Genomic DNA, 26,093 nt, shown 5'->3' with positions numbered 1-26,093 from the left:
GGACTGGCTCCCAAACTGCAGATAGTAATTAGCGCTTGCCTTCTATAAAAATTTATGTCACAAAGTCTAGGGAATCACGGCTCTGCGCCCTGTGTTTGTACAGCCCCTAGCACGACGAGACCGTGCTCACAATGGAGGTCTTGCACACCGCTGTGGAATAGAAATATATTATAGAAACCTTTGTCTCCTTCATAGGTAACTGATCTTCATGTAATTGCTGTTAGAGTAAGTGGACTTCATGTTAGTCCAGGAAACAATGCCTATATTTGCTCAAGGCGGCCCAAGTATTTGCTAAGTCCTTGTTAAAACGTTGTTTTTTCCTTGCTTCTATCCTGGACTCAGATTAGTGGAGAATTGCTTTGACATACCCACTGGGAAGCAAGGAGGTGCTTTACTGCAGTACAGGAGTCCAGGCATAGGAACCAAAATGAATGGCCCAAGCAAAGAACCTCTATCGTTCATATTTCTGAACAAAGATACCATGACAAATTGCTAGGCAATGACATTTGACCCATAAAAGTAATAAAAAGCTAAAATTGGGCTTTTTTTTTTCCTGGCATAGCGTTTCAATATCTGCTGCACATAGTCCAAGCAACCTTGAAGCAAAGCTGAACAGGAACCATGACATAGACAGTTCAGTACTAACCGATACGGTCTATAACAATTAAAAATTAATTGTCTTAAGTAGACTCTCTGAAAATAAACTACGTTTTGTCCCCTTGCTTTCATTTCTTGTCATTAGACTGGGTACCTTGCCTTTCAGATCTCTGCATGGGCGTTTGAACTGCGTGCAAAGTATGCTGAAATTACTGGCAGTAATTAGTTTATTTAGGGAGCAATTAATTAAATGCAACTGTTTCCCTCTCTATAGATTAAAAGAGTGCTATAAGCGATACCATCTTAAAAAGAGCAGATGTGCTATAAACGGACCGGAGACTAATTATTCTCATCAGTCAACAAGGACAGGACAAGTATCAATAGGCTAAAACTGCCGAAGAGAAAAATCAAGTTAGCTTTTAGGAATAACTTTGGGCCGGCAAATGCAAGTCAGGCCAGGGAAATGAACGCTGTGCGGCAAAAGTCACGCGTCCCGACAGACGGAGGCACTTCCAGGCTGAACGCGCGTCTTCCCAGAGTCGGCGCTGGGAGGCTGGAAGAGGCAGTGGCCTGCAGAAGGGTCCCTGCTACCTGAGGAGTTTGGCAGCTTGCAGACAACGTGGGTGACGGCGGCTGAGGCTGGTGGCAGGGGGTGCAATTAGGCAGGACTGGCAGGGCCTCCGGAGACATGCCGAGCATCCTCCGTGCCCAGGGGAGCGAAGGCGCTGCGCTGCTCTGCAGAGGAGCCCGGGGAGGGGCGGTTGCTGAGCCCAGGGCAGGCAGCGGGAGAGCTGGGGCAGTTTTTGCTTCCCTGTCACACCAACCTGGGGAGGGGGGACAACCTCTGTACATGGTTGTGACAGTCGTTTCCATACCGGTGCCTCTGCAGTCGCCCACCTGCTAGAGCGGTAACAGCAGCTTGAATCGCCAGGTTTTGTCCCAAGTTCTGCTATTACCAAATGCTGCTTTTTTCAGCTCTGGGATGCGGTAACCACCCTGACACTAACGGGGTTTTGTGAATTGCCACTGCTAGTGCCAAACGTGCCCTGCACAGCATCGGCATCTTCAGAGAAAGCTTGGGATGAGGACTTCTAAAGTAGCTGAGGTTGCTTGTGGTGGAACAGGCACTGGTTTGGGAAGAGGAGACATGCTCCCCTCCCCAGGGGTGGCCGTCACCGAGACCAGGCAGCAAAAATCTCAGCGCAGCCCCTGAGAAACGGTGCATGGGACAAAGTCACGTTTTGTGTAAAATGCCCCGGGACCCTTGGGGGGACGCTGCGAGGTTTGTCCTGGTTTTCTCCCTGGGGCGGGGGGCGGGGGGATGCTTTCCGTCCGCCAGCACCGGGGATGGAGGCTCCCTCGGCCAAACTGCGGTGTCCCCCGGCTCCGGGGGCGCGGGGGTGTCGGCCCCTCTCTCCTCCCGGCGCCGGCGTTGCGGGGGGGGGGACGGGGGGGACACGACAGACAGACGGAGGACCCCGGCGGCCGCCCCCCGCTCCGCCGCGGCCCGGGGTGGTGTGCGGGGGTGTGTGCGGGGGGGGAGGGGGGTGGGCGAGCAGCACGCGCCGCTGCCCGTGCGGCCCCGGTGCGGGGCTCGGGGGGGCGCCGCGCCGCTCCCCGCAGCCGTCATTGGGGCGGGGAGGGAGCGCTCCCCCGCAGAGCCGCCGCTGCCGGGCCCGGCCATGTGCCGAGAGGGTGTCTGCTGCCGGCTCGCCTGCTCCGCGCCCTGAGGCGGCGTCCCTCTTCTTAGCCTTATTTTTTTTATTATTTTTTATTTAAATTCTTTTTTTTTTTTTTAATTGTTTCTATTTGCATTGATGCTCTCCGAGCTGGAGACTTCGGGAGACGCGGTCCTCACCTGAGAGATCCAGCACAATTCCCCCGTTTGAAGGTAAGCGGAGGCTCCGCCGCTCGCAGCCCGACCTCCCCTGGCTTTGCCTGGGCTCCTTCTCCCCCGTCCTTCCCAACGCTGGGGTCTTCCGCGGTGCTTTCGCCCTGTTTACCCCCGCAGCCCACCCCCAGCCCTCCTCCCGGAGCATCCTGAACTGCCTTTCAGCAGCGGTGGGATCGCTGCTCCCGCGGAACCGGCAGCTCACCCCGCGTCCCGGGGGAATGCCCGCAAGGAGGGAAGCAGGCAGAGGATAGCCCCGGCTGCCAGAGTTGGGGATGGGAAGGGATTTGGAGGGGGGAAGCAGAGCGAATAGGGACGTGGAGAACCGCACAGCATCCGCTGCCCCATAGCCTGTCTCAGGGGGACTGGTCAAGTCCCACTGCCGCAGACCAGGACAAAAAATACCGGGGTGCTCCACGCTTGGTTTTCCCTGGTCCTGCAGCATCTTTAGTTTCAAAGCCATGCCGGTGAAGGAGCTCATGAAAGCATCTCTCGGGGATGGGCTGGGAGAGCTGCCTCCATCCCGTGCCTTGCCAGGGTGCGCGGGCTGTGTCCTTCTCTGCCCCAGGGGCAGCTCGGGCACCTTTGCACGCTCAGTGTGGGGCTGAAACTGGCCTCCCTCTGTAGCCTTCCTGGGCATCTCACCTGAGCCATGTGTCTAGGGCAAAGGTCTGTTCCTATCTCGTGTCCTGGCCCCAAAGCATGTAGGAACCCCCCCATTCCACCCAGGTGAGGTGGCAGAGACCACCCCAGCCCCAGGTTCGGCAGCAAACCAGCCTTCTAGCTCACATGCCACGAAGCAGTGGTGATGGAGAAGAATCCAGAGTTGAATGCAAGGAAGGCGATAGCACAATTATCTGTGGGTTGTTTTTGTCACTATTTGGTTAATACAGCAGCCGTCTAGGTCTGCACTCTCTCAAAGCACATGGCTGTTGTTCAGTACGTTAAAGGTAGTCTGCAGGCTCGGGGGGGCTGTGGGAGGGAGAGAGAAATCCCTCAAGGGAAGATGGCTTTTCATTTCCCCATATCGACTGGCTTTAGACAGGATTATTTATATTTGACATAACAGATCACCAAACTTGGAAGGTAGTGGGGGTGTGTTCATACTCATTAAGGTAGACAGTTTTCTGACAGAATAAATTAAAGGTAAGAGAAGGCTGCACTTTGAGGTTCAACAGATTGTCTTCTAGCCTAAAACGAGCCGTGAAATCAGCATAAAACCTAGGTGGTAAAATCATGCGCTTCAGTCATTCATGATGGATGCCTGTCATTTTGGGAAACCTGGCGGGTATCCCAACGTTGAGAGTGCAGACAGTGCTCCTGGGTGACCTCATCTGAGCAAAAGCACCCAGAACGATGGGGTTTTTAGCTGTTGCATCTTGTCTTAGCACTGAGTAAGCATCTAAGTTATAATGCTGTTAAGGGAAAAGAGTTTATGTAAATTGTGCATGGACTAAGTGCCTGAACTATCCGCACACCTGTATGTAGGCTCTTGCCCCATTGTGGTGGTGTGTGAATAACGGAAGGTTGTTTGCAGCCTTTTGTGGTTGGTTTTTGTCTGAAATGAGCAGAAAGATGCATTACGGCTGTCAGGTGGTGAAAAGAGATTTCAAACACCTTAAAGACTGTGCAGCTGTAATTAGAAGTGTAACCTCCTTCCTCTGCATGTCAGGATTTCTGTGCAGGACGATGACAGGACCTCTTAAGGAATGGTGCTGGTGCTCAGTAGATATAAGGAACTTCAAGAAAATCCCCCGCAAAGTGACCGATGTTGATTTATCACCCCTCAGTACATTGGTTCTCACTTATGAAAGATGTGGGGATGTGAGGGGAAAGGAAGGAAACAGCATTTGTTCCTTTCTGTTTTCTTGCCAGTGAACACAGATTACAAATACACGCAGTTCTTAAATACCTGTGCCTACCTGAGCACAAAAGAGTTGTGGAACATTACCGGCACCGTGGTTATGGGCTGTATCTCCACTGGGTTTCTCTTTGCTTTCCAGCAAAGCCTGGTATATCGGCCTAGCTGTCACGGCTCCTCCTGACCCTTTCCATTGCAATTGCAGCAGTCCCAAAACCCTCATGTCAGTGACACAAGAGTTAAGTCTGAAGGTTTGGCCTCAGGGGCTTTGCAATCTAAGGAGAACATGTTTGGAAGTGGCTGAGTGTCAGAGGACCTGCTTGCTGTCAGTGGTATATTAACCCAAGACTTTCTAAAGGTACTGCAGGACACCTGCTGACCCTGCAGCCGTACCTGAGCACCCCGCTTTGCATCCTTTAGAAGTTTTGCTGGGGGGCAGATACAAAGAGGTAAAGGTACGTAATGCCCCCGGGCATTTCTGTGCAGCCCAGGGAGCTTAGCTGCGCCCTCGCAGGCTGAAGACGTCCATGCCACTGACCTTTGGGCACATCAGGATACGTCCTCAGTGCCCAGCACATGGGTCGGTGAGGGGTTTTGCAGCTGGCCAGGCTGCAAGGTATTTACGTAACTGGGACCTTTACATTTGGCTGCGCAGTGCCTAGCTGGATCAGTGCTGGCGTAAGAAACGGGGATAACTTGGTACCTCCTCAGTCGTGTTCTGGTACCTGGCTGTCGCGTTGTCATGGATATGGATGAGGACATGGCTAGTGAAGAGGTGCTTGCTGCTGGCAGGGCTCCCGCAGCTTGTGATGCAACTTATAACACTGAAGAAGAGCAGGGAAGGGATGAAGGTGAGGTGGCAGTGTAGGGGCTGAGCTTGCAACTCGTTCCCATTCTAATTTACACTTCTTCCCATGTCATTGTCTGTTATCTCCTTCTCTCCTCATGACCGAATTTATTACAGTAGGCAGAATTTGTTCACCCTTTGCCTGAGAAAAAAAGCATATATTCCAGCACCACAGATTGGCGGAGGGATGGCAAATATGCTGGGTGATGGACTCTGACCCTCTTCAGACCTTCCAGCCACATTCAGATCACAGCTGAGGCCATCCTGGGCAAGGCTGGGACCTCAGGGGCCTGCGATCACTGCGAGCACAGCAGAGGTCAGCTGGGAAGGCTGGGGAACAAAGTTAAAAGTCATACTAACATTTTGAAACATCCTTGGTCCCATTTCTCCCTGGAAAGCTTAATAACAGGCATGACCCGTTAGCAGTTCAGGGCAGCAGAGGGAGGACCTGGCTCCCATGGACTCTGTGGTCCTCAAGGTGCCTGTGTCAGAGGCAGCGTGGAGTGGGTACGGGAACGGAGCTGATTTAGGCCAGAATCTAAACACTGGTGATTTTGCCCCATCCTACGTGGCTGGGATTATGGATTTCTCACTGGAGTCGGGAGCGCAGCAGTGTCAGCTGCATCCTGGGACACATCTCCCTCGGCATGTGCTGGTGCTCCTCTTGGCAGGCCATGGAGTGGAGACAAGAGATGAGACAGGGGCTGGGGGAGTTTTGTTCACTTTCTCACTTCATACAGAGTTTTATCTTCCTTGTTGAAACAAGCACCTGATGGGGTAGTTTTCAGGTTCATTCACAGTAATGGCACAAGACGGGCCAAGCCGTCTTCCCCAAGTTTGCCTGGCCACGAGGGCAGCTCAGCCCCTCCTCACTGTCTCCCGTGCTTCTCTCCCCATCTCATACCTCCAGGACAAAAGCCACCCGTAGCAACACACCACCCAGCATGGCAGTTTGTGAGCTTGCCAAGCTTCTGCTAGACAGCAACGCTAATTTTCTCCCCAGCTGGAAAGCACGCGCCGCTTGTACCTGCCCGTGAGCTACAGGGAGGGGCGCAGCTCCCGCGCGGGGCTGAGCTGAAGGTGCACGCAGCTCTGCCACCCTGCTCCGCGGCTTTTATCAAAGAGACGGAAACTCGTCACATTCTCTCTGCAACAATATCTGACATTATCCAAGCAATTTGCCCTTGGTGTGTTTCCAGAAATAGTTAGGCCTACAGTAGACACGGGTGACATCTGGATGCATTACTGTTGAGTTCAGAAACATTCAGTAAACAAGACAGGATCTATTGTTTAAAGGTTATTTCAGAAGACTCCTAGTGAGTTATCTGGCCGTGCAATGGGGAAAGCCTTAGTGGCACTGTGATAATTGCCTTTTTCTGAAGGCCATTTTAGAGGCAAGTTACCAGAAACCCAAAAGCAAGTCTCAGCCTGTCCTCGCCAGGCCAGGGACCTGATCCAGCCTGAAAATATGAGTTTTTCTCTTTACTTCAGTGCTGGTTGGATCAAGCCCAGGAAATGTGTCTCTGGCTGTGGGAAGAGCAGGCTGGGGGGCACAGAGGGGGGATGTAGGGGAGACCACCACGGGTTCAACAGTAAAAGAAGTCTCAGATCAGTGTAACAGGGCAGCAGTGCTCACATCAGCGAGGAGGGGGTGTGAAAGAGTCTTCCCTGAGGCTTTGAAAAGAAAATAAATGTAATTAGCAGTGGGTAAAGCAGCCACCTCTGAGCACCTGAGAAACGGTGGGAGGCTCTGCAGGGAGAGGGGGGCTGGCCAGGTCTGCCAGCGCTCTGGGGGCTCAGCGAGGCCACTGTAGGAGACGCTCTGCAGCCCACATCTGTATTCATCATGTCCCTGCTAATAACCTCCTTACAAAAAAAGAAAAAGAAAGAAAAAGAAAGAAAAAGAAAGGAAAAGAAAGAAAAAGAAAGAAAAAGAAAGAAAAAGAAAGAAAAAGAAGGGCAAGTGAATTTTTGGCAGAAGGAAAGTGCCAGCCATCATCCCCTTCCCTTGCCCAGGTGACAAGGATGCTGCTCGCATATGGCAGAAGGGGAGAGATGTGGCTTTGCTGTCACTCACACCAGCCTTACATCTGCACGCGCTCCTGGCAGAAATCACTCCTGGCTTCTTACCTTGGCCCCAGGGCAAACAGAATTAATTCTCACCATTAATTTCATGCCTCTCGGATAGGCCTGATGGGGAGGAAATCACCTCACGGCCTCCCACATCTTTCTTTCGTTTTTGCCACTGATTTTCTCTGAGGGGAGGTGGTGGGGAGGGAGATCGGGGGGTGCCCATGGAGTCCTGGAGCCGACGGGAGCACTCTGCCCACAGCGGGACCATCCCGTCCCGTCCCATCCCGGGCGCTGGCTCCAGCCCTCCTCTGCCTCAGCTGGTGCTGCCATGAGGCTGTGTTGGCGCTGCAGCGGAGCCCTGGCAGCGAGTGCTGGCACAGAGCTGCTCAGAGCTGTTCAGAGCCCACACACCCCAGTCTGCCGCTCTCTATCTGCCTTCTCCCTTCTGTTCATCTGCTGGTGCTCCAGCCCTGCCCTCCCGCGGGTCAGTCACTGAGGTACCAATTACAAAAACTTAGGTGGTGAGATAACCATTGGAAGCTGCCAGCCTGAAAAATAGGCTTTGGTGAAAAAGCATGTAGGTTTTTTTCTTTAAATTACCACTAAACTTCAGCTTAGGGTCTTCCAAGGCTGCACTGGTCGGCCTCCCTTGGGCAGGGGATAAAGGAGATGATCTTCCTGCTAGGCGGGGGACGAAGCCCTCCGCACTGCCAGCTTTAGGTATGGCTTTGAGGCCACGCTATAGCTTTTCTCTAGGTACAAGTTCATCACAGGGTCTGAGCCACAGAAGCTCGTAAGCTCATTATACTGGCGGAATTGCAAGCGGTGGGTGCGCCACACAGCTGGGATTTCCTTCCTTTTTGCTGGAGGGGACTCTTAGCAAACTGGGAGGAAAAGTCCTTTGTGGTTTCATTTTCCCCTGTGCAGAGCGGTCCCTTGTTCCTCCGCTGTCTGAAAATCTAGGCTGGACCATAATGGACAGAAGTGGCCCCTTTAGCACTGCCTGTTCCACTCGGACCTGCAGAGCTGGCATCAGCCAAAGCCAGGTCGTCTCTTTACTCACTGAGAGTTTCGGACTGTTTGAGGTTAATGTGGAAAACAGCATTAATGAAAGGGAACTGGCTGCCTGGGGGAAGGTAAACACCCCCATTGCTGGGTGATGTGGCTGCTTTGAAACCCTCTGGGGACCACCACAGCCTTGTGACAGATTCAGAAGTCGTCATCTCCCCCAACCTCTCCCCAGCTCGGGTCACTTCAGCTGAAGTGGATCAAAATGTCTCAAGATTGAGAGACTTGTAAACCAGCACTGATCACCGCAGAGAGGTGTCTTGGACTTTTTTGTACAAGATGATATATGGGCTCCATCGAAGCGGGTATTTGTGGCAATGATGTGGGAGCGTGCCTGGAGGCAGAGGGAGTTCACAGGCAAGTGCCAGACGAGTCCCCAAGGTGGCTGCATTACAGCGTGCAAATCACAGCTCTGCTAAAGCATCCACTTACAGCCACTGTTTCCTGTGAGAAAAATAACTTACCTGCAAATAGCCTTGTTCATTTTTATTCCCAGTATTCCACCTTCACTCCTTTGAGTTGTTTGGGTTTTTTTTTTTTCCGTAGGAAATAATACAGTATTTTTGGAGGTGACCGGCAGGGACAGTGCAATCCCTGCACGGAGCTCCTGTTCTGAGGCCCATGTTTGCTTCCCCATTTAAGCAGAGGATGTTGCTTGGGCTTTCCCATGCGGTTTACCGCTCCGTTTCCCTTGCTCTCAGTGTGGATTTGTTTTAAGACCTATCATGGGTCTTCCTGCCTGAGCTTTGGCAAACCATTAACTCCCTTCTTTTTGTTGCCTGCCTTCACTGCTAGATTACAGCCTGTGCTGTGCAGCGAGGCTCTCCCCAGCGCGGGTCTGCCTGCATTGCCCCTGCAGGCAGCGATGCTTGTTCTTCCTCCCAGTTTCCTACCCTTGCATCCACAGAACAATAGCGTGCACGTTGTCACTCTCCAGTTAAAACAATATACGTGAGTTACATAGCAAGACATGATGCTTTTATGGCAATCCGAGCTAAACTCCCCCCGGGGAAAAAATATAGTACGGATGCTGCCAGAGGCTCAGTTTTGAGCAAGTGCTGCAGTGCCCCAGCTGCAGGAGGGACCGCACGGCTTCGCTGTCGGGGATCTCTCCCTGTCTCCCTCTGCAAGTCAGCGCGGGCAGGGATTTACAGGGATGCAATTTATAAGGCTCTCATGTGGAAGGAAAAGGAGGTGTCTTGGTTTGATTGGTGTCGCCTGCTGGGTAGCTAAGCCCTGGAAAGATTAGTGGTGGGATCTGGGGAAAAATAGCCGTACTGCAAGAGCGGGAGTGGAGTTGGGGGGGGGCAGGATATTAAGTGTGGGTCTGGGTTTTCTGTTAGGCGAATTTTGTGGCTTTATTGTTATATTACACAAAGGAGGGGCTGGGGGAATAATTCAAACTTTTATCTGTCCCATGGGTTTCCTTTGCGACGCCTTTCCTTGTGCAAACAGGGACAGGCAAAAAGCTGCGTGGTTCTGCCGCTCTCCCGAGAGCGTGGCCCCAGCAGAGAGCGGGTCCAGCCCCCTCTCCCTCACCCAGATGCATTAAAGTGCTTGAAAGGTGTTTCTCAAACCCCTCCAGGTGACTCCTCCGATCCAGCTGTCACCAAAGCCGTTTTCTTACTGATTGCGCCGGAGCCAAAGACGTACCCCGAGAGGGGCAGCTCTGGTCTGCAGCGCCGGGTGCTGGCACCGCTGAGCTCGCTCTGGCTTGGGCAGAAGCTCTCAGGGCGTTTGGCACCTTGGGGACACAACCCCCCCGTGCCTAATCGTGGGCTGTGAGGAGTGCCGGAGGCGCCCGCTGTGCAGGGTGTCGCGGAGCGGAGGAGGGGGCAGGCCAGGGGCTGCCGCGGCTTCACGGCTGCGGCAGTCCGGGTTCGTGAGCGGGATGATCCTGGCCGCTCTTTGCAGTGGAGGCCTGCTGGTATCGCCTCTGGCCAGCGCTGGATGTGACATCCCGTGGGCAGGCATGGCCCCCTGAGATAAAGCCAAGCATAATAGATATGCAATTAATATTAGACAGTTCCAGATTGCTTTTTTTTCTGATTTGCAACAGTTTAGTGTTCCTGTCTTCTCAAGAGTTATTCCTGATTCTCACAGGAGCTCGTGGGAGCAGATTCAGCCCACAGACAGTGGGGTTTTCTTGGTTGCGCATATTTTCCCTTGTGTTTCTGGCATCACATCTTTGTTTTTGTTGTATTTTTAAATAAAACAACATAGGTTATAGAAAACACAAGACTGTGATACCGGTTTCTGAGAAACCAAGCACTGATCTTACTTGCTTTCTGGATACCTTTGTAAATATTATGTTATATTTTTGAATGTTAGAATTGGCAGACAAAGGGTTGGTCTTTAAAATACTGTCTGACTTGATTGGTAGTAAATATAAAGCATGAATATTGCTGAGCTATGGCAGTACTCCTGACTGCAGAGGATTAGAGTTGCCCAGACTCAGAAATGCATAACGCTGGGACGCTGTTGCTGTAGCCAGTGCTTGGGTTTTGCTCAAAAAGGGATTTCCAAAAATTAACACATATGAGAACATTTTCAGGAACCTAAAAAGAAAAAGTGCTTTATTTGATACGAATGCTAACATTGCCATGTAACCCAAACATCGCAGTCTTGTGCAATTTCATGATATCCAAATTAAACCAACCAGAATCAGAACTGAAGCATCGTGTGATGACAGCAGAAATTCCTGGGCTCCCACGCACTGCCCGGTCTCTCTGCTGTCAAGCCCAGGAGCAGTGGCAGCCAGGTTGCAGGGTGTTCTATTAAACAGGCCTGTGGTTTGAGACAGCAGTGAGTATACTCCCGATTCCCAGAGGAGACCTGTGACCTGTTTAACCTTGCGAGGGGCACCCCTTGCAGGTAGGGCTCCACCGTGAGTCGGGCGCCTGCGTTTCGTTGAGCTGTGGTCTGCGAACCAGGCACAGGGCAGTGAGGGTGCTCACATTTGCAGGTCTGAGTTTTGTAAGACTGACTTAAACTTATCAGCTATGCAGGTTTCTGTATGGTTTACCACTGAGGTGGGCTGTTAATGATGTGCTCGCTGTGGTGCTGCAGCTTTGGCGTGACCAGGGTGATGTCTGCATAGCTCAGACATCAGCGTAGGTTCAGTGAAAGGTTTGCTGCTTTGGTTGTGGGTTCCCAGTTCATCACAACCGCAAGGTTAGCTCTGGGGCAGAATGTTATTTAACGGTATAACGTACTGACTTCCCAATGAGTTCAGGCAAACACGTTCAAGTGAAGTGAGCTGACTCACCCTGCAAGTGAAGAAAGGTGAAATTCAGCTGGGATTCAGAGGGTGGAGCGGGGCCGCGCTGGGGTGCGAGTCTCTCCTGCTTTCCAGATGGATGGAGCCATTTCTGCCTGCACAGGATGTTAGGGGGTTACATGATCTGACCCTCCCTGGGGCTGTGGGAAGCACAGCCCATCCCATAGCAAGCGCAGCTGCTGTTGGTACCCTGGCCTGTCTGCCCTTCAGCAAGGCCAAGGAAGGGCTCAGATGCTCGGGGGTGATTCAGAGCAGTGGTCTAAGGCTTGGCTTTCAAAGAGAACCTACGTGGCATTTTCCAGTCCTTTGAGGTGTCGCAAGTCAGGCATCATTTGAGCGAGGAAGGCAGAAACTGCAGCGCTCGGGAAGATGCTGGCACCGATCTGCTGCAAGCACGAGGGGCTGGGGAGCGCAGAGCCTGACCTGTGCAGGCATCGAACGCCAGCAAGAAGCGGTGGGAGCAGCCTGCCCCACCAGCCTCGCCTGCCTCAGGTTCCCGTGCCGTCCAGTGCCAGCCGTAGCATTGCTTTGGCTGCTGGGGATGGAGAGAAGATGAGAGCGTGAGTGTGTGGGGAGCACAAACCACTGCGTCGCTCTCAAGGGCCTCTCCAGCATCAAGGAGTCATTTCAAAGGCAGGGGTTGCGTTGTCTTAATGCTGACGCTAGGCAAAAAGATCCATCATGTGTTTTGATTTCTGAAAGGTGCTGTCCCTGGGAACAGTCGATATTTCAAACATTTGATCCCAGCAGCTCTGTTAAGCCCACGTGGTTTTGAGTAGAGCAATTTGTGTGAAGGTTTTATCTGTTTCTTTATTTGCCTAATGACAGTTGTCAGCTGAGCTGTATGAATTACTTTATCCTTTCTGCTTTTTTGCTTATGATTTTGTTGTTGTGCAGTTTGTTTTCTTTTTTCCTCTGAGTTAAATCTTTCCCTCTCTCATCTCTCAGGAAAAGCTGTAACAGAATTAAGGTGAGAAAAAAAAGGAAAATTTACTGGAACCTGTTCAGTGTAAGTTGCCAAGAATCTGAAAATTACCCTCTCAGACGGGTCTGTGTTAATTCCCCTGATGCAGCAATGATAAATCCTTATTAAAAAGGATAACACAAAGAGATTTTACTGCCTGTAGGAAAACTCCTGGTCACAAGCAATGAGGAAGCCCATCGGCCTCTTGTTCATGACCAGAGCAGTTTACAAATGTGCGTGTCCTTCCCCACGAGCCGCGGTGCTGACACCAGCCCGAAGTGCATGACATTACGTTGTTCAAGGCATGGATACGAAGCAAAGCAAGCCCCATGTCCCCCAGTCCTATGGATAGTGACTCTGCATTGGCAGCAGCACTGAATCTCTGCAGAGTCGCAGCTTGCGGTGGCTCCCCGTCTCTCTGGAAGTCCAGCCCTGGGAGCACCACGCAGATAGGAATTTAAATGAAGCTGTTTTTGGCCTCTGACCAGAACAAGCAGCATGAAGGTGTGTGTCTCGCTCGCCGTGCTGACGAGAGGGGGGATGTGAGGGCTTCTTCCTCCCCACCTGCAAATGCAAGTCGTGCCCCATACAAGCGATGGGTCAGGCAGGGCAGGGAGCCCAGTGCTAGAGGCAGCCGCACATACCAGTCCCCAACATTCATGTGTTATTTCCAAAATCACTCAGCTTGCTCACTCTCCTCTTCACTTCTTTATTCATGCACCATGCTGGGCTGGAGTGGGAAAAACACTCTGCTTGCTTCTCGTTACACGGGTTGAACCTGAGCCTTTGCCAGAGCAATGTAAAGCTGTAGCTATGGAAACTCCCTACCCTTTTTTTATGATTTTTTTTTTTTAAAGCTGGAACATTTATCTCTTTGGAGATCCCAGGTGGGGCTGCTGAGGGCTTGTCTCTGGGAGATGCTGGGTGGTCACAGCCAGCACCCAGGGAGTCACCTGGTGTCACGCAGCAGCACGAGCTGGAAGCCCAGGCCCAGGTCACACCGCAGGGATTCTGTATCGCAAGGGCAGAGGAGTGGGGACTGATGAAGAATAAACAGGTTGTGTGGAGAGCTGGAGCCCAGGGCAGCTCAGGACACGGCGTGTGACAGCGGGGTGCTGGGGGGCAGTGTGGGGCTGCTGGAGGTGTCACCGGCCATCAGCCACCCACCCACATCCAGGGGGGCAAGGACAGAGAGGTGCTGGTCCCCCTCCTGCTCCTTATTGTGGCTGATGGAGGGTGGTCCCCAGAGCTGTCAGGTTGCTGCATTTAATGAGCACCAAGGACTTGGTTGTCCCTGCTGCCTCCACCCAAGTCTGGGTCCATGAATCCTGAGCAAATGAGGGTGAGTTGTGCAGCTCACAAAGACTTTAATCTCCTGAGGATCTTCCCATCCCACGGAGCTGAGTTCATAGCTCTTGGAAATGCAAAGCTGTTGGATTTACTGCTTACTGGAAACGTACACTGTACGTGTCCTTCCTTCCCCAGCTCCCGATCAATGGTTCATCTGCATCTCAGGATCGATGGCTCATCTGTGTGCCAGGACATCTGCAGGGGCCACTGGGTCAGCTGGGGGGGGGTCATCCTTCCCAACCACCGGCGCAGAGGGTGGAAGGAGAACGGAGCTGATCCCAGCTTGCTGCTTAACCAGTGCCCAGCCTGGGGGAAGCCACCTTAGTCTGTACATGGGCTTATATTTGATAGATTTCAAGCAACCTAGCTTCAAAGCAGAGCCTTAACCAGCCCCGGACTCAGTTTCCTTGTCTGTAAAATGGGTATTGGCACAGCAATACATTCCCTCTTGGGCATGGTGCTGCTTCATTTGCCAGAGCCAGAGAGGAGCAGGGGCAGGAGGCCCTGGGCTGAGCCAAGGCTTCAGCTCAGGTGTTGCACAGAGGCTGAATGTGCCTCTGGGGCTGGCTGCTGGCTGCATCAGCTGCTGCTCTTCAGGGGTCTGCGTGGCTTTGCACTGCCTGAGGCAAAAGCTAAAAGGTGCAAACACAAGCTTTGAAGCATGTAGTGTTTCTGCTAGCACAGGGCTGAATCCCAGCAGGGCTGACTCAGTCCATCTCCCCCAGGCCAGTTGCTGCAATATCTTCCCACAAGAATGAGGCTCCATGCAGATGCCGCTGCACGGCCAGAGCCAACAAATCCCTGGAGCTAAAGCAGCCACTGCTGGGAGAACCACTGTGAGAGCTGCTGCTCCTGTTGCTTTGCATGGCCGTCGGAGGGTACCAAGACCTTGCTCTCCCTCTGCATGGTGTCCCTGGCCCGTAACAGCCTTGTCCCCAGGACTGGTGTAGATGGGAGTGCTGGACCCATCCCAGCTGCGGTGTCGGTGCCCCTGGGGCCAGGAGGCAGCTCCAGCTCCCAGCCAGGGTTGTAATCTGCCGAGAGGTCAGCTGGCGACTCTGTGCAAGTCTCTTCCCATCTGCATGCCCCAGCAGTCCTGTCTGAGCCACGAAACCCTGCTCTCAAGGCATTTGCCGGGAGATTTGATGGTGGAAAAGCTGGTGTGAGCTATTGGTGTAAGGCACTGGGTCCCATGGGGCTCCCATGGCTGCACCAGGCTCTCAGGGCAGCAGCGGCTGGTTTTCAGCCTGAAGAGCTTTCAAAATCCAGGTGAATGGAGCAATTCTGAAAAGACTTGCCCTTTCAGAAGGGCAAATACCCATTTTTTCCACTTTTGGTGAATTATTCCAGCAGCATTTTCTGGCAATTAAGGCTTTTTGATCTTCCTGCTGGCACTCCAGCAGACTGTGCCTTGCTGGGGGGCTGCAGCGCGCTCTCCCGCGGGACGGCGATGGAAGGGGAGCAATTTCCTGCTCGATGAATTGCAGGAAGAAGTATTGATCAGGGGTAAGATTTATTGTTGGTTCTCAGTATGCTAACCCAAACTTTTCAGGCTGGCCAGGGGACATTTCCAGCCGGCAAAACTGCCCTGCTAGAAGTCCCCAGGGTGGGTGGGTGCTCCCCACCCTCTGACTATTTCCCACTCAGCAGCGATTGCGGTAGCTTATCTCAATCTGCTAATACCAAAACCTGCTCTCTCTGATGTTTATATCTCAGGCTGACTAAACCATAATTCAAGAGGCAATTAAATGGTGCAGGGTGGAAAGACAGCCTGTCTTTCTTTCTTTTTTCTTTTTTTTTTTTTTTTTGGAAGGCGTTTAGGCTGCTTATGTGTGTTTGGGATTACGGCCTGCTTTTCAGCTGATGTATGGAAATAATTCCTGGTACTTAAGTAAAGCATGATTGTTTGGGCAGTGAAAGGTAGGACTGGGGAGGGTAAAACCCTCTGGTGTGGTTTGACAACAGCTCTCAAATCCTGACAGGGACCAGCTGGCTGCGAGCCCCTGCTGCGGCAGCTCTCCGTGCGCGGGGTCAGACGCGGAGACGAGTCCATCGTGCCTTCACCGGCTCCTTCCTTGGGCCTGGTTTCTGGGTTTACCCCTCCTGGACTGATACGAGCGTAGGGCTGGTGTGCAGGGACACACCGCGGGGCAGCGCCGCCAGCATCCCTACCGATATCGATAGCATCCCTATTGACATATAGGGATGCTGTAGTTTTATAGGATATATATAGCTATAGGATGTATAGTTTTACAGGGGATCAGAGGGTAGAGCAGGGTGAATATACCCTGCTTTATTTCAGGTGATGCTGAAGTGTCCACAGACACCTTCCCTTGTCCCTTTGGGGCAGAGATAGCAGCACCTTTGGGATGGCCCCAGGGATACTGGACGGGGATGTTCCCAAGGGCAGCGCACACACTGTCCAGGTGATTCAGCGTTTCCCCCCCTGTCCTTCCCCAGTGGCACTGCCGCACTCCGTTTAGCATCTGCAGTCATTTAAATTCATGCCTGGAGTTCTGCTTAGTAAGCCTCAATGCCGCTTTGATGAGCTGTGCAAATATTATTTTTCATTAGGCGTGATTTGGTTGTATTAAATGACATTATTGCCGAACACATATTCCCTCTCACGCGCTGCTGGGCCAGGCATCCCCTAGATCGATGTACTTTGAAGGCAGCCTGTTTAAGTGTGCTGAAAATTCAGATAGCTCACTAAGTGCCAATCTCTGGTTTAAAAACTAATAATGGTAATGGTGGGAGGGGTTCCCTAATTGTCCCATGAACTTCTGCTTTTTTTAAGCTTCAGGAGAACTTGCAATTCAGAGTGGCTCTTGCTGTATGAGCCATCTCCTTACTAGCCTGGCCCTCCTTTGCTGGGTTTCATTGCCGATGAGCCGCTGTCGCACAGGAGTACAGCCTGGCTGCTCTGGCAGTGCCAGCGCTAGCAGGGACACCTGCAGGGGGATGAATACAGCGTGTCCTCAGCATATGGAAAAAGCTTATACAACTTACCAGAAAAGCTGTGGCTGCCACACAATATTTTAAAAAGCACTTTGGATTATAAAATTCTGGTTTTTAATGATATATAATATCATTATTATATAGTGTTATATATAGAGATATATCAATATATGTATTGATATAATGATATATCAATATTATTATATATTGTTCTATCGGATGATAATAAGAGCAGACAGAAGGAGCAGGTCACTGTGACATTTGACTGTCCCCGTTCCCCGTCTCAGCCTGACCATCGACGCTACTCCTGGACGAGCATTTCTGGCTTTAAAGGGCTGAGCTGAGAATGGGCAGAGAGGCGAGGAATGGTCCCCAGCCTCTCCAGTCCCCTGGAGGAGTTTATCATGGGTTATGACTGATGCAAATATGGGGGCATACATTCCTATATTGTCCTGATGCTCATCTTACATTAGCCTGATGTACCTCCAGGCTTAGCTCTCGCTGCCAGGGCACTAAAACCAGCACAGGAGGGCACTGAGCCAGTGCCTGCGGGCAGAGAGGGATCTCTCACACCCCAGCTCTCATCACTTTTCCACAGCCATGGTGTTGTCCTCCTGCCCTCGACCGTTCCCAGGTGCCCCACGAGCCCTGGTCCCCAGCACAGCCTGCCCCGAGCTGCCATTCCAGCCCTGCCCAAGCCGTGCCACGCAGCGTGGGAGCCTGGAGGTGGCCGAGATCTTGTTCTGCAGAGCTCAGCACTATTCCATCAATGTCCTGTCTGCTGAATAATTTATCAGGCACTGTGTATAGATTACCTTTGAAATGTGTTGTTGCTGGCCTGGACGTCAGTGGGAGCTGAAGTACTGGGGTCTGTCCTAGCAGGCAGGAGGGCTGGGGGTGCATTAGCGGAGGGGGAAGCTGCAGGGGTCACTGCAGGCTTAGCTGAACAGGCGGCTGTGAGTTGCCTCGGTAAGAGTATTGGTGACCTCTGTAACTGGCGTCAAACCAGGTGTCCTGGTTTCAGCTGGGATAGAGTTAATTTTCTTCCTAGTAGCTGGTATGGGGCTGTGGTTTGGCTTAGTTGCCAGCTGGGGTTAAACCACAACACCAGGTAGTGGCTCTAAGGCCACCAGAAGGGGCCCTGCAGTTTCAGGTGGGTGTGAAATGTTTTGCTCCCTGTTCTGATTTGTCATTTAAAAGCCCACGGCAGCGTCACAGCCTGCGAGTGCCTGCCCAGACCTGGCTGCATCTCCCAGGTGGTGGAGCCCTCTCTGACGAGCCATAGACTCGCTTCCAAAAATCATTCGTATTCCAGGCACTACCAATAGCAGTGCAAACCCCCATTTTTAGGGGAGGGAAAGCACCTGACCTCTGCACTGCTCCTGAGCACAGGAGCTGCTCTGCAAAGTGCCAGAGATGGGGGCAAGCACGGTCCCGGCGGGTGTGGATGGAAGGATGGGACTGCTGGGACCTCTGAGCCATCTCCAGCACCCAGGAGGACCCGTCTGCTATGGATCAGCCTGGGAAATTGTGAGCAGTGCTCTCCAGAGAGGAGGCAGCTGGGAGTTAAGTGCCCTCTGCTCATAAATGTTCAAAAGAAACTTGGAGTGTGGGGTGCCAGCTGATACAGGGGTGTCCCACACGGGAAGCTGTTGTGCTGAGATGGGGAAGCATTGACTGATGAGCCGCATCTCGCCTTGTCCTTGTGTTGAGGAGTGCTCACGTGGTGTAGCCGAAGCGATGGGCCCGCAGGCATCAAGCCCCACGAGCCCCTTCCCCAGCCCAGCCCCGTTCAAGCCTGGCTGTTTAAATCCCTGCTGTTTACGCAGAGCATCAGCCCCCAGGCCAGGAGTGCTTCCGTCAGGAGGAAGAGAGAGAAAGCAAACAAAAGTGAGGCAGGCCTTCTGCTTAAAGCGTTTGTCATATGGAAAGCCACGTTCTCCGCCTGTGTTTCTGGCAGCTGCCCTGTCCGCTGGCTCCGTGAATGCAAAGTCTTCTGCTGGCACGCTGCCCAGCTGTTCCTAGCAGCCCGGCTCTTATTCATTGACTGGGTAGGATTACAGGAACTGGGGGAAATGCAGAAATAAGGCTGTATTTGCCACCAAACTGTTTTTGGCTTCTAACTTATTTGCTGCTTTCCCACCTCCCAGGCTGGCGGCTGCTGGCCAGGCAGTGGCTTTCCATCACGCCGATGCTCTCCGGGGTTTACCCTTGGGCAGAGCCATGGCACTTACGTGGCACTGGGAGGGGGGCAACAGTGGAGCGTAAGCCAGGATCACCCTGAAACTTTGCAGCGTCAAGGGCCCAGATCCTGTGCCCTCTGCCCCGGCCAGTTTATGATAGTGTGATTTCTTGTCACTCTGGGCCAAGGTCCTGGGCCCCGAGCGCTGCCTGCACCCAGCTCCAGGGCGGAGAGCAGCCGCGGTAGCAAGACCCAGTGGCTCGGGGAAGCGGCATCTCAGACAGCCGGCATCCCTCGCGGGCTCGCCTGTTTCCCCAGCCTCTCGCTGAGCTCTTTGCCTTTCTTAAGCAGGGCTTGGTCAGAAGAGTCAGCATCAGGGTTCGTTGTGCAAGGCTGAGCTGGGAAATGGCTGCATTGCCCACCCAGACAAGACCTGCAGAGCTCGTGGCCCTCCACCAAGGGGGGGGTCAGACTTGTGCTCCACCCGTACACAGCTGCTTAACCCCCAGTTTCCACATGCGACTTAATCTTCCCAACTTAAACATCCTCTGCATTGAGGTGCCTCCCTTGGGTCTTCTCCCCAAAGCGACCCAAATAAGCTGACCCACCCCCAGCCGTCGCTCGTGGTGCTCGGAGGAGGGTCAGTGCGGGCAGCCTGGGGACCCTGCCCGCGGGGGCCGTGCTCCGGCAGGGCCGCTCCCCCCTCGGAGGCCCTTCCCGGGTGCGGGAGGACACCCACGCACGGCAGCAGGGCTCGGCGCAGAAACAACTCAGCCAAGCACACAGCACGGCCAGGGATGTGCTAGTGCAATGCAGAGCCAAGACAAGGCAGGATGGTGTTACTTCAGGACACAGTGCTGGCCTCCTCTGCTCCCTGGGAAGGGTGGGGTGTTTTTTTTTTTTCCTTTTTTCTCTCCTTTTTCCATCTTGGCCATTTGGAAGTGCAGGGCAGAGCTGATTCCCGCTCCGCTCGGCACATGTGAGACCACCATTGTGACCAGCAGAACGGCTAAGACGAGGGCCAGAGGTCTCACACAGAAGGTTTGAGCTGAACAACCCTCGAGTGTGGGGTGTTTCTGGCTGTGTTTATTATGGTGGGGTCCAATCTCCTGCCTGCTCCAGCGCTGGGGTAGCAGGCGTGAGCAGTCCTGCCAGCACTCATGTCTGTGCTGATGGTTGTTGTTTCATACTTCGTTTGGTTACTTTCTTGAAATCGCCAGCTTCTGGAGTCAGGTGAATAAGGGCAGTTCCCAAAATCCTTGATAAATGGAAGGCTGTGCTGCTTCTGGCTGCAGAGGAAGCAGGTCCCAGGGCTGCTGAGGGGTGCGGGTAGGACAAGCCATGGGCTACAGCTCTTCGCAGGTCTCCTTGTGCAGACACAGTTTCAGAGTGACCACCGCTCCCTTTATTTGATGCTTGCCATGACAGCACTTTCAACTAGTGCAAAAGGCTTTGGGGTGACTGTGTTGCCCTGGGGATAGGGGTTGGGGTGGGACGGGATGAGCAGAAGCCCCATTCATATAGCGGCCTGTCCTGAAGCTTGTGCTTAAGCCCTGTAAACCCCAGAAGCTGGCTTGGCTGGGCACTTGAGGGTCTCTTAAAGAAACCTCAGTGTGGTCCCCTTAGCAGTCCCTGCATCTCCTTCTCCCACAGCTTTGGCAGGCAGGGTCAGGCCAGTCCACAGGAGCTGGTCATGGCTCGAGTGTTCTAGCACCTGGAGCTCAGCATTTCGGAGCCGTGGTTAGCCGGGTGTTAGCTGAAGCCCTCAGATGGGCTGAGCTCAGCCCCCCAGCACTCTGAAGCCTTCCTCCCACACAGGCCCCCGAGAGGTGCTGGCAGTACAGCCAGTCTGCCCGGTCTCACTTGCAGAGCTGTCCCAGGAGCGAGGCGCAGCTGTGAGCAGCCTCTCCCCACACCGGGCACCCTCAGCAGTCCAGGGGCCGTGTTCGGGGACCCCATGGGGCGGGGAACGACTTGGGATGATTTCTCATCCTCCTGTCTTCTCCTTTCTGCATTGCCAAGTACAATTCTATGCTGTCCCATTCGCTGTTGCTCGTGGGAAGCTTCCCCCAGCCCCTCTCCAGCCCCCTGGGTTGGGCTGCAGCACGTTGGGAAGGTTTGTCAGTCCCTCGTGGCAGTGCCCGGGCAGAGGGGAGCAGAGGCTGATGCAGCCCTGGCTCCTAGTGAGCAGTACAACCTCAAAGCCTATGTCCTCAGCTGCAGCTGGGACGTGCAGGGGGTGTCAGCAAGGAAAGGAGGCGCTGGTCCAGGGCTGGAGCTGATGGGAGCTCTGCTTGTGTCTTCTCCAGGCTGCAAGGAACAGAAAAGGCTGTTTTTCTCACACACTGGGACTTCCCAGCCGCTGCAGGGCTGCAGGAATGGTGCTGCTGTAGCTGTAGCAACAGATGTCCTGGCAAAGGCAGGCAAGCGGCGCAGGATTGTGTCTAAAACCAAACAGCTCATCCAGGAGCAGCCTGTAGCAACCATGCAATGACATGTCTTCGGTTTGTTGCAGCACAGCCTGTCCTTTGCACGCTGGGAAAGTAAAGCAGGGTGCTGGGAAGGGGGGAGCATTGCACCCAAGCTCCCGTCTGTGACCTGGAGAGTCACCAAGCCCTGTCACCTCCCTGGCGCTGGGGACTGCTTTCCTACAGCAAAGGGCTCCTGGGCCTGGGGCAAACAGCCTGCGTGGGGCTAACATCCACCCGCGCCCTTCCCTGCTGTCTGGCAGCCATGGAGGGTGTGCTGGGGGCTGGGGGCTCCAGGCGTCCTTGGTAGCTTGAGAGCTCCTAACATTACCGAGGGGCGAGGAAGGAGCCAAGCAACCGTCTGCTGGGACCGCGTCTCTCAGTGCCTGCGTTCCTAATACCAGGGCTCCTGCATACTTTCCCCAAGACCACAGCAGAGCTGCAAAGCACTTCCTTTTACCAGGATATTTATTACTAAATATATGAATCTGGGAGCCTGTGGAGCGTGAAATTAGGAACAAATGTATAAAGGAGGTCTAGACAGGAATTGTTCTGCTTATGGGCCTCCACATGCTCTGCTTTCCTCCCCCTTTGCACGCTGGAGAGTTTAATGCTTCCAGGTACGCAGCTTTAATGAGACAAGTATGTTATGGGAGGAAAAAAAGAGTGAAATGCAAATGGGCTTGCTCTGGATGGAGCGGTGGCTGCAATGCCAATGTCTGGGTGACCACGGCTGGACAGAAACCATGAAAATTGGCTCTGTGTGACCCTCGCTGTCCCGCCGGGTTAGGCTGCCATTTAATTAATTGGAGAGGAGGCTGGGGAGCCCTCCCTGCCTGCCACCTTTCATCTTGGGCTGGCAAGGAGCTTGCTAAGACGCTGATCCTCTCTGAAGGGTGCAGCGCCCATCCCTGAGAAGCTGCAGGGCTGAGCCTGGCCACCCTAGAGCCAGCTCCTGCGGCTGCCCCTGCCCTGGGCTCCGTGGCAGCACAGTGGTTGCAAATGGGAGCAGCAAAGGAGCCACAGAAGGGCATTTTCAGCTGGCTCTGCCAGGCTGGTGCATGCACCCACAGCAGCCAGCGCAGCCCGAGGTCCGCAGCCGAGTGCCACCATCCCTCTTTAAACAGGAACCAAAGGTTCTAAATCACTAATGCATTTTTTTTGCAAAACCTTCCCCTGACTTTGTCCCCCCCACCCCGCCCCGAGCCTCCTGAGAGTATTTTGCCCAAGGAATGAGGGCAGGATTTGGCCCGGCGCTTGCCCCATGGCCGCGCGGTGCGAGAAGGCGTTCAGATGTCATTATCAATTACCTTCCCTCCTACAGCGCTGCTCAGCAGCAACATAAAATGTGATACTGCTTTATCCATTCAGCACTTACCCAACTTTAGCAGGACATTAAGCGCCTGAAAATATGCCACAGATTTATTTCCTTTGGAAGCAGGTTAAATCCCTGACAGATACGGTTGCTTTTCCTCGGGTGCTGAAGTAATTTGGGGCTGGGGTGGCTGGCTTTTTGTTTTAACCTGATAGCATGAGCTGGAGGCCGGCTTTGTTAAAGCACTTGTACAGTAGGTGGTCAGGGTACGCTTTCTCTCTTAATTGATGTTGCGTCTCCTGTTCCCAGCCCAACACTTGCGGCACTAAAGGGCTGCTGGAGCTTTAGCTGCAGAGTGGTGCTGGTGTTAGTGCCGCTGTCTGCATAGCTGCTAGCAGGTGGGTGCAGGCAGGTATGCATCGCCCCAGCATCTTTTGTGGCAAAGAGCTCAGTCTTATTTGGCATGGGATGGAGGGAAGTTCGAGCCCTCCTGCGAGCTCTCGGAGCAGGGATGCGCAGAGCAAGACCTGTGCTGGCATTGCAGGGCTCACGCGCTGTGCTTGGTGCGCAAGGTCCGCCTTCTGGGTGAGCCCGGGGGGGGCAAGAAGCAGGGACCTCCCACCACTGCCAGTTCTGTGCCAGCGCCCAGATTCCTCTAAGGGGCACCCCAGGGAAAGAAGGGTGCTGGTGGTACCCCAAAATGCTAGCATGGGGCCAAGCTGAGCCACAGCATCTCTATGATGTCCAGCACCCTTGGCCCCAGCTGTGGCATTTGCTGTGGTGGGAATGAACAGCTCGCCCGAGGCTGTCAGAAGCATCAGTCCAGGGTGCCCCCACCCCCCGCCCCCTGTGGCTTGGCTGTGGAGAAGGCGGGGAGCTCGGTGCCTCCCGTGGTGGGCAGACACATCCTGTACCCCAGCTCGCTGCTCAGGGAGGGGAGCGTGCCTGTCCCTGCAGTCATTAAAGGCTCACTTAGCAGCTCCAGTTATTCTAAATTAAAATACCACATTGTTTTCATGGGGAAAATGGATTATAGGCTCAGAGAAAAATGTGTGCAGCTCAGAAATCCTTACTGCAAGTCTTCTTCTCCCATCACTGAAGCTCTCTGCCACCAGGCAGGAGCCAGGAGGGTGCCCTGAGTGCCACAGGCACTGAGCAGAATGGTTTATTTCCCTTGGGTCCCCCATCCTGCATGCAGAACGGCCCACTGTGACCCCAGAGCTACTGCTCACTAAATCTGTCACCCACTGCATGAAGCTTTCTTTATCCCCCTGCACCTGCAAAGTGGCATTTGAGGGGGGTGGGGGACTCCCTGATGGCTTTCCCAGTGCCAGGATCTGGCCCAATCCTGCCCATCACCTCCCACAGAGCTCTCCTGGTTTCTAGCCACCCGCAAACAGGGGTGAGCTGAGAGTTTGGGGAGCTGCTGCCCAATGCATCACCCAGCACCAGCCGTACCCCAGCCCCCGGCGCACCCCTCACCCCATGGACTCACTTTTGCAGGCTGTTAATGGAGAAGAGGGCGGATGACAGCCGGGACTGTGGTCATCACAGGTGGAATATTAGCGACTGTCATTTTGCTTTGTATCATCGCCGTCCTCTGCTACTGTAGGCTCCAGGTAAGGCTGGGGGGGAAGGTGGGGTGGACGGGGGACGGGGGACAGGGATGCGGCCCCAGGGGGTGCTGCGATGGGGAGGTGAGCCTGTGGGCAACCCAGCGTCCCCTGCCTGCTGCTCCCCAGGGCTGGCATGCACGGAGCAGCCCTGCAGCGCCAGGGTGGGCAGTTTGTGATGCCGACTGAGGCCCGACCCCATGGGGCCATCCTATTTCAGTACTACTGCTGCAAGAAGGATGAATCCGAGGAGGACGAGGAGGAGCCCGACTTCGCCGTGCACTCCCACATCCCGCCACTCCACTGCAACCGCAACGTAGTGCTGACCAACGGCCCGTCCCTCTACACCTCATCACCCTTCAGCAAGAAGCCGGCACCCAGCCGCCCCAGCTGCCCCAGCTGCACGCCGTACGAGCCCCCCACCTTCTTCTTGCAGGAGCCCCCCGAGGAACTGCACAATGGGGGCGACCGGGTGAGCTACAAGACGGTGAGCCAAGAAGATCTCGCCCTGCCGGTGAGCGTGACCAACATGCAGGCGCTCAACCCCAACCGGCTCTTGGCCATGCGGGAAGCTTTCTCCCGCAGCCGCAGCATAAGCACCGATGTGTGAGGCGCTGGCTGCCCGCCCAGCCCCGAGCATCGCATCGCGCCTCGCCACTGCCGATGGGGCTTTTAACAGCGGGTAGAACTTTCTGAAATTCATAGAAGTGATTTGAGAAAGAAAGAAGAAAAAAAAAAAAAACCTGAATGTTTTCCTATGTTCTGTAGGCAGAGACATGCTAAATGGCAATATAAAGGGGTAGCGAAAAAATAACCAAAAGGGGAGTGAGGGGGAGGAGCGTTGCAGCTGGGACACAAGGTTTTCTAGCGCTGTGTTGCGTTTTGGTTTCTTTGGGGTTTTTTTTCCTTTTATAAAGAGGATTTTGATACTGTGCATCCTTTTATACAGAGTAAGTACGGCCTCCTCGACGTTCAGCTGGTGCACGAGTGATAACAAGCAAGTAATGGGACACAGGGCTGGCTGCAAAATGGCTCGTGCTGGAAGTCAGTGGGGATCTTCTGCCATGTCGTGGGGGCACACTGCAGCCAACTGCTCCTGGCCGTAGTGCACACACACGTGCATACAACCCCGCGGTCCTATAGCAAAGCAGGCCTGCTGTTGCCCACCCTTCTGCCACCCCTCCTGCACCGCTCCGTACTGCAGCCGTGCGCGTGTGTGCCTGTGCACAGCCCTGCCCTGTCCCCAGGCGGTCTCACTCCTCAAGCTGGCATTTATTCCTGGGTGACAGGCGCAGTTCCTTCAGGGCTAGGATGGCCGTGGGTACACAGCCTGCCCCTGCCCCTGGAGCCCCTGGAGCGGCTCCGAGGCCCCCCCAGTGGAGAAGGGCTGGCAGGGTTTGCAAAAGCATTGCATTACCTGGCCTTGGAAATAACACACAACATGATTTCGGATGGAGAAATATACCCCATAGCCCCCTTCTCTGACTAAGGAGTGTCCCCGCTCCAAATAATGCCATACACCATTTCTAATCGAGGATTTGCCCTACTGGGCGAGCAAGAGCGTGACTGTGTATCTGTCCACCCCCCTCCCCAGTGCACATCTTAACATGCATTTTTCTCCCCATC

General features: G+C 53.9%; 1 protein-coding gene across 1 annotated transcript; it reads left to right on the top strand.

The window, feature by feature from the left end:
* Window positions 1-1,146: 1,146 nt before the first annotated feature.
* On the top strand, window positions 1,147-25,411 carry FAM163B (family with sequence similarity 163 member B). Its single transcript, XM_075111892.1, has 3 exons — window positions 1,147-2,488; window positions 24,358-24,473; window positions 24,688-25,411. The coding sequence occupies exons 2-3, from the start codon at window positions 24,381-24,383 to the stop codon at window positions 25,075-25,077; spliced, it is 483 nt and encodes a 160-aa protein (XP_074967993.1). The 5' UTR covers window positions 1,147-2,488; window positions 24,358-24,380; the 3' UTR covers window positions 25,078-25,411.
* The last annotated feature ends 682 nt before the right edge of the window (window positions 25,412-26,093 follow it).

This window comes from Phalacrocorax aristotelis, chromosome 17 (assembly GCF_949628215.1).
Source record: "Phalacrocorax aristotelis chromosome 17, bGulAri2.1, whole genome shotgun sequence".
Lineage (NCBI taxonomy): Eukaryota > Metazoa > Chordata > Aves > Suliformes > Phalacrocoracidae > Phalacrocorax > Phalacrocorax aristotelis.
The sequence above is the reverse complement of the archived record's forward strand: the minus strand, read 5'-3'. Positions and strand labels throughout refer to the sequence as shown.

What these genes read in the sequence shown, in the direction of transcription:
- FAM163B (XM_075111892.1), top strand. Translation starts at nt 24,381, where the DNA reads ATGACAGCCGGGACTGTGGTCATCACAGGTGGAATATTAGCGACTGTC. An exon ending in TCTGCTACTGTAGGCTCCAG is followed by an intron (nt 24,474 to 24,687) that starts GTAAGGCTGGGG and finishes ATCCTATTTCAG; the next exon opens with TACTACTGCTGCAAGAAGGA.